Below are 12,226 nucleotides of genomic sequence, written 5' to 3'. Positions count from 1 at the left end.
GCAGGGACAGGCCCCTTGAGTCGCTGCGGGTCCACTGTGTCCGCTTGGCGAGCACGGCCGCGGGGATCAGAAACGCGAGGAGAAACGCTGGGTTTTCCGCTCCTGCGGAGCCCCCTCTCCTTTGCCTGCCCTCCTGGGGCTCCCTCGTGAAGTGCAGCTCAGCAAGCGCCAGGCTGGTCTTCGCCGCCGCCGAGGCCGGCGCCAGGCGCGCGGAGCCCGGGGCCGCCGCACTGACCCCTCTGCTTGTCCGCAGGGCCCCCGAGGTGCCCGCGAGGCCGCGGCCGACCCCCCAAGCCAAGGCGGCCTTCTGCGCCGGCGGGCGGCCGCACAGCGTGCCCGGGCGCGCCAGGCCCAGCGCCGCCGACTGAGCCCGCCCTGCCGTCCCCCGGGGTGCGCCCACCCGGGTGCCCTGCGCATCTCTCCGTCCGGAACGGGCCTTCGACAGCCGCTGCTCCGGTTCCCAGGCCGACTGTGTGCTCCGAATGCAAAGCCACCCCACACCTCCCGTGGGCCCCGGGTGGACAGTGGGCACCCCTCCTGGTGACCTGCCCTTCTATAAAGCATTTTTCTTTCTGCTGCTGCTGCTGCTGCTAAGTCACTTCAGTCGTGTCCGACTCTGTGCGACCCCATAGACGGCAGCCTACCAGGCTCCCCTTTCCCTGGGATTCTCCAGGCAAGAACACTGGAGTGGGTTGCCATTTCCTTCTCCAATGCATTAAAGTGAAAAGTGAAAGTGAAGTCGCTCAGTCGTGTCCGACTCATAGCGATCCCATGGACTGCAGCCTACCAGGCTCCTCCATCCATGGGATTTTCTAGGCAAGAGTACTGGAGTGGCTTGCCATTGCCTTCTCCGTTTCTTTCTGCTACCTTAGTGGTTTCTTCAGGCCGACAAGAGTTCTTACCATCAGCACTGCTACGGCTGCAGGCTTCGCTCCTTTATCATCTGATTGTGTATGTGTATTTTGTGTACTGCCCCTTGTGTAGGGTCTGGGGTCAGATTTCAAGCAGGAAGATTGTGGGCAAAGAGCTCTTTCTTATAGGAAGGTAATAGGGATTGAGATTAAAATGATAATTAAAAGACACCTGGGAGTGTTGTGATCAGTACGTGTTTGTGAAATGAAGCTGCCCTAGAGCTCCTGGGAGCCTAGGAAGGGGCTCCAAGGAAGGGGTCTCCTCCCTGATGCACGCCACCACTCCCGAATTTGGCGGACCACCAGGGGGTGCTAAGAACCGGGGGCACGATAAACGGGACACTGCCCCCGTCTCTCAGAGCATGCCACCCGACAGGGACACGAGTCACTGACACTTATCACGGTGGAGCCGGTTGAATGCCAGCAGAGGGAAAGAGCCTGGTGCAGTGGGTGGGTGATAAATGGCCCTGAATTTGCCTAGAGGTGGGAGGTGCTGCTGCTGCTAAGTCACTTCAGTCGTGTCCGACTCTGTGTGACCCCATAGACGGAAGCCCACCAGGCTCCCCCATCCCTGGGACTCTCCACCTTCTCCAACGTGTGAAAGTGAAAAGTGAAAGTGAAGTCGCTCAGTCGTGTCCAACTCTTAGCGACCCCAAGACCCCAAGGACTGCAGCCTACCAGGCTCCTCCATCCATGGGATTTTCTAGGCAATAGTACTGGAGTGGCTTGCCATTGCCTTCTCCAAGAGGTGGGAGGAGGCAGGTGTAAAAGAGAGGAGAGAGCCAGGCAGGAGTGAGGCAGGCACAGAGGACTGCCGACGCCCAGCTGCTGCTTCCTGCAGCCTCCACTCCAGCCAGGGGAACGTGGTTGCAGCTCTGGAGCGCTGTTTTGAGTTGCCACGGCCCTTGGCCCCTACTCTCCTGTGTTCTGGGTTCAGCATGCAGGGGTATGGAGGGTGGGGTTCGATGAGCACTCAGGTCCACCGTGGTCTTCAGTCCCCTGGCAGGAGGCTGGGGTCAGTTGAGAACAGGAGTGGCTCGTTTTGAGCACCTTTCCCCAGGTGAGATCCAGAGCTGGGCCCAGGTTGAGCATGCCGACTGGGGGAGTGGGGTTTCATCCCCACTTCTCACTGTCCCTTCGCAGCCTCCCTCTCATCCCTTGGGCTGTGGCCCAGCAGGCCTGCAGGCAGGCGCTGAGATGGCAGGTTGCACCACGGTCCCCTCTCACTCCAACACCCAGGAGGAAACACAAAACTGCGCTGCCTCCATTTGTGCTGGGCACCACACTGAGAACAGATACAGGAAATAAACCCAAGTTCTGGGACAGGGTGGAGGGAGGTGGGGCCCCTTGTCCTTGACAGCGTGGCAGCTGACTGCACAGGCCACCCCTGCTGGTACTCACCCATCCCAGGCAGGCTTGTGGGATGAAGGCTGCACCCAAAGGTGTGAGACGTGGTCACTGACTGTCCTACTTGCTGAAGACATGGACTTTGATGCGTGTGGTGGGAAAGCATTGTAAATACATACCACACTGGAGCCCGCCTCAAAAATGTTTGTGCAACTCAAGAATTCCTTTGTTGAGGCCCTCAACACCAGTGTGAAAGTATTTAAAGTGGGGCCTCTGGGAAGTAATTAATACATGAAGGTCAAGCCCCCAGCATGGGATTAGTGCCCTTATAAGAAGAGACAAGAGAAAAGATCTTTCTACCCTATGAGGGCACGGCAAGAAGACAGCCATCTGCAAACCAGAAGACAACACCCACCAGGAGCTGACTCCAGCAGCACTGTGATCTGGGGTTCCCACTCCCCAGAACTGTCAGGGGTGAGTGCCCACTGTTTAAGTCTCCCAGCCTGCAGTATTCTGTTCTATCATGGCATTCTATTACAGCAGCCTGAGCAGACTAAAAGCCCATGCTGGGTTTCTGAAAAAACAAAATGCAAATTGATGTTGTTTATTCCTCTATTTCTCATAGGATAATATCTTGGAATCACAAGAACTAAAACACTTATTTAATTTAGCCCCCACTCTGGGGAAAGAATGAATTTGTGAATATTCTCTATCAAATGACCCCCATCTATTAAATTGTGTTAACTTCAGAACGAAAGGAAGACTCTAGCTATTTATGTTTTGTTTTTGTAAAAGGCTACAAACAGGTAAGCATATCTACTAGTTTGTCTCAAACTAGTGCAATCTTTTTCAAGCTCCTAAGAAATGCCCATGATTAGCCACTCCAATTTGCACTTAAGATTAATAATGAACCACCGTGGTGTGCTCAGGACTGTTTTCATTTTAGCTGAGAGTTCCATGTCCCAGGAGAGACCCCTCTGTTCAAGGCCAGACGGGATAGTTGGCCACACTGCTGTCACTAGTATTGAAGGCTGTCATGATGACATCCTTACCACAAGCTGTCTAGTCTGTATTTCAATATGAACCAGTGGTTTACACTCTATCTTCCATGCCTTCTCGTTCTGTGCTAACAATATCGAGTTCTGATTCATGTGAGTAATTAAAAGAACTGAGACTTTTCATATATATATTCTCCCCAGTGATTCTGTGCCACCATAAAAAACATGCACATAAACATATATATCCTTTGATTAGAACTTAAATAAAAACCACAGAACACCTACTGGAAAACATTAATTCTCTTTAGGAACAACATGGGGGTTTTTTTCTTAGATTTTTATTTTTACACATTCTTATGATATATCCCTTCAAAGGGAACAGGAGGTTAGCAAGATCAGCTTTTTAGATGATTCCATTCTAAATATACATTTAAAACAAACAATATCAAAACAACCAGTGGGGAGGTGAAAAACATTCCATTAACACCGTTTTGTCTACACAACAATAAATGTGAAAGGACTGGTTGTGTCCTCACCCTGTCTCACCATAAAGCTGACTACTATTGTCTCTGGTTTTAAAGGGCATGGAAGCATGGGGTGACCTGTCACAGGGTCAAGGGCACACCCTGCTCTGAGCTGTTCCAGAGACTTAGTAACCAACCACAGCTCATGACTCCATACTGTCAAACACTCTTGGCAAGATACTCTTTTTTTTTTTTTTTTAAGGATACTTCTTGAAGATATGCACTCCAACATGGAGATGCAAATTAAGACCTAAGACACTTACTTTCCAATGGAGGTGGGTCCGGACATTAATAATCTATCCACCTCAGCACTCATTCCCAGGGTCACAGCTAGGAGAGTGACTGAGCTCAGCTCACAATCGAGACACACATAACAGACACCCCCCATCATCAGTCTTGTCTTGCCATCAGACAACAGGCTGTCACCTTGACCAGTTCTCACCAGTAAATAACCTATACAAATACCATTACCAATTACAATCAACATAAAATCAACTCATCTTTATATTAGAAATAAGGAGTCTTTGTTGGAAAAGCCGTCACCTCCCCTGACAGTTTCTGACAATCACCAGTTCATCTGGCAGACAAAAGTTTACACTTGTAATTCAAATCAACTTTCCTTCTATGCCCAACTTCACGGTGTTTTAAAAATAGATCATCCTGAAAGCTGTACTGAGATGCTCCTCCACTTCCCGATTAGGAAAACACAGTCTCTAAACTACCTGCTGTAGCCATTCCTGGCAGCTGAGATGTGTGCTGTGGAGGTCTGAGGGTCATCCTGTGAAACCCAGAGGGAAGACCCTCAACTTCCCTAACTGACCCCGTAACCATGTCCCACCTGAGTATGACAAAGCTGGGATCGTCATTCCTCAGTGTGCTATAGGCAGTTAGGTCTGTGCTACTGTGTTGGGGGAGGTACAGTTTAGACAACATTAAGTGAAAGAAACTAGTTTGGATTAAAATAATACTGTGCTGCTAGATACTATTTTCATGTGACGCTACAGCTTTAAAGAAGCAAGCTTTAAAAACAATACCTTTGTGCAAAACACGCCAGACAGAGCACACCCACTCTAGGATCTTCACTCAGTGGTGTGTGTCTGCAGGGCTATACTCTGTGGCCTGGCAGAGTAGGGCCTTGCTTCCTCCAGGGCCCCTCCCAAGTGCTTCCAGGCTGGGTGGCAACAGAAGCACCCAGTTCCTTCCCCAAAACTTATTCTGTTTAATGTATCATTTGTTTCCCTGGGAAAAAAACACCCCAACGGTTATGACTTCTGCCTAAAGTGCAAAAACCTCCCTGAGGTTGGCTGCCATCTTCCACCTGGAACCCTTTGTGCTCAGAAAGGCCTCCACCCCCATCATCGGTGGATTGGGAGTGGCTTCTTTGGGAGACACAATCGACCTGGGCTTCCAACCGTACTGTGCATGACCACCCCGCAAGTCTGCGCATGACCACCCCGCAAGTCTGCGCTTCAGCTTCCTTTCTTTTGTCTTTAGGATCTACCTCCCACCAGTAAAATTTAATGTTTAGATCCTAAGGGCTAAGGTGCAGAAAAGCTCAAGTACACTCTGGTAGGAGCTGGCTACTCCAGAACTTGTTAAAACCAAAAAGAGTATTTAGACTGTGCACTACTTAATGACCTAGTACCACGAAAAACTGGTATTAGAAGCCATTCCCAGTAATCCTTCCCCAACCCCCTGCCCCCACCTGGACCCAGTGCAGGGTTCCAGGAGCTTGTGCTAATGTAGCGAGTGTGCTGATCTGATGCCCTGCAGGAGGCTGGAGGCTCTTCTCCATAAAGAAAATACTATACTTTTTAAAGTTGTGCACATAGAAGGCAATTCATTCAAGTCTTAAAATGAATTCAACTCTAAGATGAGTAACTTTTTCCTAAGATGAAATTATTTATTTTTAATCTGCTTACTTCCTATGATTTCTTTTTGAAAAGACTTTGTAAATAGACAAATGAATTCATTTTTCCCTTAAAATGTTATTTACTATTTCATGTTAGCACATGTGAATAAAATTTACTCTTAAATATATTTCTTTAATCCCATTACCATTTAGGTGTCTTACCTAGGCAATTATACTTTCAAACAGATGCCAGGCACTTCTGTGACCAGGTGTAAAAATGGGCAAAATCATCTCTAGGAGTGGAAAGAAAACTCCAGAAAAAGGAACTTTTAAGACTAAAAAGACAAAAGTATTTGTCAAAGTCCCAACTCAATACAATTCCAATGCCTTTTAAGGCATGAATTAGTTTGAAATCTTTACAGATTATAAAGTAAAAGACACTGCCTGGAGTACTCGAAGTTAAAAAAAAGGGGAGGTTTTAATAAAGAGTTCACCTCCCTCCCTTAAAGTAAAGGCCTTTGTGTGTTGAAACAAGATGGCATTTAAAATCAAATATCTGTTTATCAAAACCAGTGTCCCTCATTTTCCTCCTCCTGACTGTCTAGATAGAGGAGGGCAACCTTCTTTTCGTCCGAAATCACTGACCTCTGGTCTACCATCCTCTGCAGCTGCACTGTCTTATCAAATTCAGCCTGCTCCTTGCCCCTTTCCCCGGGGGCCTGGTGTCTGTCCCCAGCAGAGCCCTGAAAGCTCACGCCGGCTGCTAGGTCATTCCTACTGCTGGCATCTCTCCAAGCACCATGCTCAGACACACTAGGAGCTTCTGCTTCCGTCCCTGCGGGGAAGAGGACTGTCGCCTCTTGTCTCCAGCGGGGGGTCGTCTCTACGTTACTCACGTCCATCTGAAAGGTAAACGAAGTTTCTTTGGGCCCCAGGGCAACGTGCCTTAATGTTCCGCCACTGTCTGCAACCTCACCTACCTCAGGGGAGTCTACCGAACCAGCAAGTGCAAAGGTTTTGGAGATGGGTCCGTGGAAGACAATATGTTCAGAGGTCTTGGCTTCCACGGGACCCAGCTGAATATGCCTAAAGGATCTGCTCACACCTGATGTCACTTCAGTCCCTGACATGTCTCCTGCACTAGCTTCCTGGGGAAACTCGGAAACAGCCCTTTGGAAGGTGCTCTTTTCAGTGCGCTTTTCAGTCATCAGGATGTTCCGACCCACAGTATAACTACGGGTGGCCGGGGTCTCGTCTGCCGGGCCCTCTCTGTGGGTGCTGCTTTCTGAGTCGCTCAATTCCAAGGGCGGGGGAACGATCGGCTCAGTGGTTTGATTCCTCTGAGGCCCGATGGTGACATGCCTGATGCCGTCCCCTGACCACGCTTCCATGTGCACAGAAGCTTCCCTGACACCCAACTCCACTGTGCCTGAGAAGGGGGCTGTGAGCTGGGTCTGCTCACTGAGCCCCTCCCGGGCGCCTAATCGAAGGTGCTTTATGGAAGTCTGGGTACCCGCTGACTCTTCTGTTTGAGAAGAGTCACCCGCCTTCCCTGCCCCAGAAACCGGGGCCTGAAAAATAACTTCCCTCTGAGCATAAAACTGTTGGGAGCGAAATGGGCTGTGCCTCCCAGAGCTGGGAGGCTCTGTGGGTAGCTCTGCAGGGGCAGGCTCTTCTGTGCCCCCGGCCTCGGGACAGGCGGCATCAGGCCCTGGGAAGACGACTTCCATGGACACTGGGCTCTGACGGGCACCCAACATAAAGAGCCTGGCAGACCGGCTGGCTTCCGCCGAGCCCGCTGCCCAACTCTCGCCGCCCTCCGCACTTACCTCCACCGCCTGGGCGGCGCGGCCTTCGGGCGAGACCTGCTCAGTCCTCCACGTTCCAGGGGACGCTATCTGGACGCGCCCCCCAGCCTGGCTGACGTCCTCCAGCGTGTGAGCGTGGACAAAGCCCGTGGGGCTGGTGACTTCCACGGTGGCCGACACGGGGCCCGGGGGCGAGGCCGGGCCCACGTCGGCCTCCCCGTCGGAGGCGCTGTACAGCTCGCGGGTGGCCCAGCGCCGGAAGCCGCGGCCGGCCTCCGCCTCCGGGCCGCCCGGGCCCGGGCTGCGCCGCTGCGCCAGGCTGTCTCGCACCACCGACTCCACGGCCTTCTCGATCTCCCCCGCTTCGTCCCTGCTCAGCTCCTCCAGGTCTAACTGGTCGGCGTCCACCGTCTGCGAGAGGTTGACTTCGGCCACCAGGGTCACGGCCCCACTGCCTGCGCTCTGGACTTTCTTCACGTCAAACGAAACACCCGCAGGCCCGCCCTGGCCCTCTCTGGTGAGGGCGGACAGCTCTTCCTTCATGCGCTCCGGAAGGTTCTCCTCCAGCTGCTCGATCACCTCCACCAGCTGGTGCCTGGGCTCCTTGGAGCCTTCCTTAATGGATGTGTGTAACTCATGGGGTATTTTTATTTCCTTCTCAATGACTATGGGCTTGGCATGAAACTCGCCACTTCTAGTTTGTTCTTTCCAGGGAGTAGATGCTGTGTCCCCCTCCAGAGATGCTTCTGGAACATCCACCGGCTTCACGACCTTCTCTCCCCGGACGTTGTCCCTCTGTACTCTTCTCCGAGACCCCGGCACAATCTCATCCTGCCAGGAGTACCTGATGGTGGATTCCTCTTCAATGTGGATCTGCCCATACACGGAGCCTTCTTCTCGCTCGTGGGCCCCAGGGTGTTCGTCCGGAGTCGACACAAAGTAACTCTGCTCTCCCTCCAAGTCACCTGCCTCCGTCACTTCTTCCACGTGAGCTACGCTCTCCTGGGGCCGCCTGGACTCCTGACCTGCGCTCCCTGAGCTCGTGACATCTGATTCCCTGTAAACCGCCTCCTCTCTCTCAACAAGCCCCCGGGAGCCCGGAGACATGTCGTCGACCTCCTCCACTTGGAACGGGGTAGAAAACTCATCTGCCTTCTCGCTGCTGACATAGCTCATGGGCTCTTCGACGATCTCCACGTTGACGACTTTTGCTCGGCCTTCTCGCCCCTTCAGACCGAGACGGATCACGTCTCCGATCAAACGCTCCGCCGATTTTCCTTTCAGCTCCACCTCTTTAGCATCCTTGCTTAACAGGTAGTCCAAGCCGGCTTCATCCGAAACGTCAATCTCTTCAGTCAGTTTCGACTCCACGACTATCTCAGTCTTTGCTTTTCTGTCACCGGGAACTTCTTTCCTGTCCACATAAGTGACTTTTGTGTCTGGAAAAGAATCAGCGGACGCTTCTGCCTCGGGAGAGTGGGTAAACTGCTTCAGGATACTGGAAACGATGTTCTCAGCTATGGTTTCAGTCATGGAGCTGCCTTTCAGAGAGGCTGCGGTGTCGCCGGCGCCCCGCGTGAACCCGGCCTCTCCGGTTTCCACCCCCCGCCGTGTCCCGTTAGCAGCATCCTCCGTCAGGGGTGTCTGCAGGCCCTGGGGGGCCACCTTTGCTGCGCTGTCCTGGGACACCTCTAGCCTGATCGGTATCTCTCTCCCCTTCACCCTCTCCGCCTTCAGCGACTCCTTCTCTCTGGCCTTCTCCCTCATCTGCTCGCTTTCTCTCTGTCTTGCTTCTTTATCTAACTTCGTCAGTTCTTCCCACCGCAGGTTTCTCTCCTCTGAAGCCTTCTCTTTGGAATCGAACATTTTCTCTTCTCGCTTTGTTTGAATGGCTCCTGGTCTGCTTCTCTCCTGCTCCGTTGTGCCTTTAGCTTCCGTTTTCTTTCCCCAAATGACGGGCCTCTCGTTTGACCACGTGCCCCCGGAAGCGGCGGCCGCCATCCTGCCCTGGCCTTCTCCGTAGGGCTCTGCGGCAGCGGCGGGTGGAGCCGTTGTTCCTTCGGTTCTTGGCCTCTCAGGGAATGTTTTCACTTGAGCTTCAGTATTTCTTAAAAGACCGGGGGTCGGAGAGAACGTTCTGAAGTTGCTCTGACCGCTGGCAGTTTTCTGGTAAGCCTTCTCCTGCCAGGCAGTGGTGAAGGAAGAGTACCCGGGGCCCAGCACATCTCTTCTGGCGTCGCTTCCGACGGGCGTCTGAGAAGGCGGCGCCAGGCTCCGCCGGAAGCTCGCAGGAGGTGCTTTTTGCCTTGCAAACAGATTTCTCTCATTTTCTTTCTGTAATACTGAGGTGGTATATTGATAGGACTTGTCTCTGAATTCTGCAGAAATTGAACAGTACATTAAAATGATAGTCATCATTACCTTTTTTCATCTTAAAAGCATCACCACAGATCAGATCTTATCCCCTCATAATATATACCATTACCACAGAAGGGTCATTATAAAAGATATGTTCGGTTCCCAAATTACTTTTTCTGGTAGTTTAAAGAATCCCAGGACAATAAAATATAGCTCTACAAATGCTTCCCACACAACACTTTTCTCCAATTACTGATCTTAAAATACTCATCCATCTTAAATATATCAAACATGTGATCATAAAGCATGGCACCTTATGCCAGTGAGGTTAGGGGTGTATTTATGTGGCAGAAATTTCACAGTTTGGAATCCTTCATTTCCACTTTGTTGAGGTAACTTTATTTCACTGATGAGCAGAGCTTCATAATTACCTATTAAACATTGAATGGTATTACCCCACCACCTTTTACTATGCTTTTTTTTTTTTCACTGATTTCCATGTTGGTTCAACAAATACTGAAGAATTTAACTTTTTTAAAACTTCCTGATTTCTTCGACTTTTATACTTTTTTTCTTTTTTCAAACATCTCATTTGAAAAGGTGCCAAAGCAGGAAGCCAGCCAGTCACCACTACTACAATCTGTCTTAATGTCATGGTTGTAGGACTGGGAGGCTGTCTGTGGGGCTTCCTGCTTTGCTCTGGCCCATCCACAGAGATGCTACCCTTAAGGATGGCCACACACCCCAGGGTAACTGCTCTTAGTTAGGGGTGGTCACTGGTGGTAGGAATATAGCCTGGCCAGCAGGACCATCTGCCCTGGGGGTACCCCCTCATGCCTACCCACACCCATCTGCTGATCTGGATAGAGCCTTCTCATCCTCTGGGTCTCCCCACTGCAGCCAACCAGCTTCCTCTCAAATTCAAAAGCAAACTTGCTGCACATTGTCTAACACCAAATTCCATCCAATCACAGATGACTAGAACCAAAATTATTCTGAACCCAGTGACCTGTCATCCTGTGAAGCATCTAATCTGGGATGTTGCTTTTGAAAAATAAAGATGGAGAGTGGTGGTTTTTTTGAAAAATCTACCACCTATACAGATTGGCTGTTATAATCAAACACTCTCCTGACAGTGGTAACCAATACATACATGTATGCCCAACACACCATGATTCTGAACATGACAATACTCATGGAGCTGAACTACAGAATAGAGTGTACACCCAACACACTCTACCTAATGGAATCTGCCCTCGCTTAAGAAAGCAAGCTCTTAAAGGCTGTACGGGTCCAGGGAAGTTTTCTTTTTCTTAGTTACCCTGCAGGTTCTCTGGGTCTTTCTAATGAACACTAACTCTCTAATAGTCAGTTCTGCAGCCACAGGAAGTTTGGGCTTTGTGCTGCAGCTTGGCCTGAACAGAGGTCAACCTCAGGGCACTAGCTGCCACTGCTGCTCACATCACCCTGAGCTGCCACGCAGACACAGGCTGGTGGAAACGGTATAATCCTTTTACCTCTGCTTACAACTTCCAGTGCTGAGCCTGCTGGACAAAGTAATATCTCCCTGGGCTTATGTTAAGGTTGTACGTCTTTGCTCTGTAAAGGGTGTTCCCGCCAAAGGGTGTGATGAGCAAATCCATCTCCACCGGCTCTCCATCAGCCCTCTCCTCCCTCACCACACTGAGTAGGAAGAACCCTCAAAACACTAGCTAGATGAAAATAAATTAATGAAGCCCTTTCCTATACAACCTCATTTGCATATTATTGAAACTGTGAGTATGGCGTGTGTGTGTGCGCGCACACACACACGCACGCGTGCTTAATCACTCAGTCATGTCTGACTCTTTGTGACCGTTTGGACTGTAGCCCACCAGGTGCCTCTGTCCATGAGAGTTCCCAGGCAAGAATTCTGGAGTGGGTTTCCATTTCCTTCTCCAAGGGATCTTCCCAACCCAGGGATCAAACCCATGCCTCCTGTGTCTCCTGCACTGCAGGCAGATTCTTTACCCTGAGCCATTGAAACTAAAGTAAATTCTATTTGGTGCTTGAGAGGTATAAATGACAGTTATCTGAAAACTCTTATCTAACCCCAACTCTTCCAGATAAATGACACTTTACTCTTTATCCACAGAATGAACCTGCACAGATGGACAGCATCTTAACGTTAAATGATAAGCTTCCCTTATATTTACCTTGTGGCACGTTTTCAATGCACTCAACGATCAATATCTCCGGATTACTCTCTCCTTCCAGTAAGGCTCTGTAAAAATTATTTTTAAAAAGTTCATTAGGAAATAAAAGATGAGAAGTGCCTCTGTAAGCTGTGGATCGGGTCGATGACACACTGGCACAGGGTCACAGGTCTGCAGATGCCACGGGGCGTGCAAGACCACGCCAGACCTGGCTCAAGAGAGTGCCGATCAGC

The 12,226-nt window shown here is 50.7% G+C and overlaps 2 protein-coding genes across 4 annotated transcripts in view; one reads left to right on the top strand and one right to left on the bottom strand.

The window, feature by feature from the left end:
- TTC23 (tetratricopeptide repeat domain 23) overlaps window positions 1–1,082 on the top strand; it is a 168,300-nt gene extending 167,218 nt beyond the window's left edge. For both annotated transcript variants that reach the window (XM_055417708.2, XM_088829693.1), the window contains one exon: window positions 254–1,082. In XM_055417708.2, coding sequence (XP_055273683.2) covers window positions 254–368 — 115 coding nt within the window. In that variant the 3' untranslated portion in view covers window positions 369–1,082. The remainder of the gene's footprint in view (window positions 1–253) is intronic.
- Window positions 1,083–1,149: 67 nt separating this feature from the next.
- The window catches only part of SYNM (synemin), a 28,742-nt gene continuing 17,665 nt past the window's right edge, over window positions 1,150–12,226 (bottom strand). Inside the window, exons 3-5 of one of the 2 annotated variants that reach the window (XM_055417707.2) lie at window positions 11,994–12,061; window positions 7,462–9,818; window positions 1,150–6,534 (exon numbers count right to left, since the gene is read on the bottom strand). In XM_055417707.2, the coding sequence (XP_055273682.2) occupies window positions 6,196–6,534; window positions 7,462–9,818; window positions 11,994–12,061 (2,764 nt within the window). In that variant the 3' untranslated portion in view covers window positions 1,150–6,195. Of the gene's footprint in view, window positions 9,819–11,993; window positions 12,062–12,226 lie in introns of both variants that reach the window. The other variant, XM_055417705.2, reaches the window with a different exon arrangement.

The sequence above is a fragment of the Moschus berezovskii genome, chromosome 21 (assembly GCF_049115385.1).
Source record: "Moschus berezovskii isolate FMDL1 chromosome 21, NW_MosBer_1.0, whole genome shotgun sequence".
Lineage (NCBI taxonomy): Eukaryota > Metazoa > Chordata > Mammalia > Artiodactyla > Moschidae > Moschus > Moschus berezovskii.
Note: the sequence above shows the minus strand (reverse complement) of the source record. Positions and strands in the feature narration are given on the sequence as shown.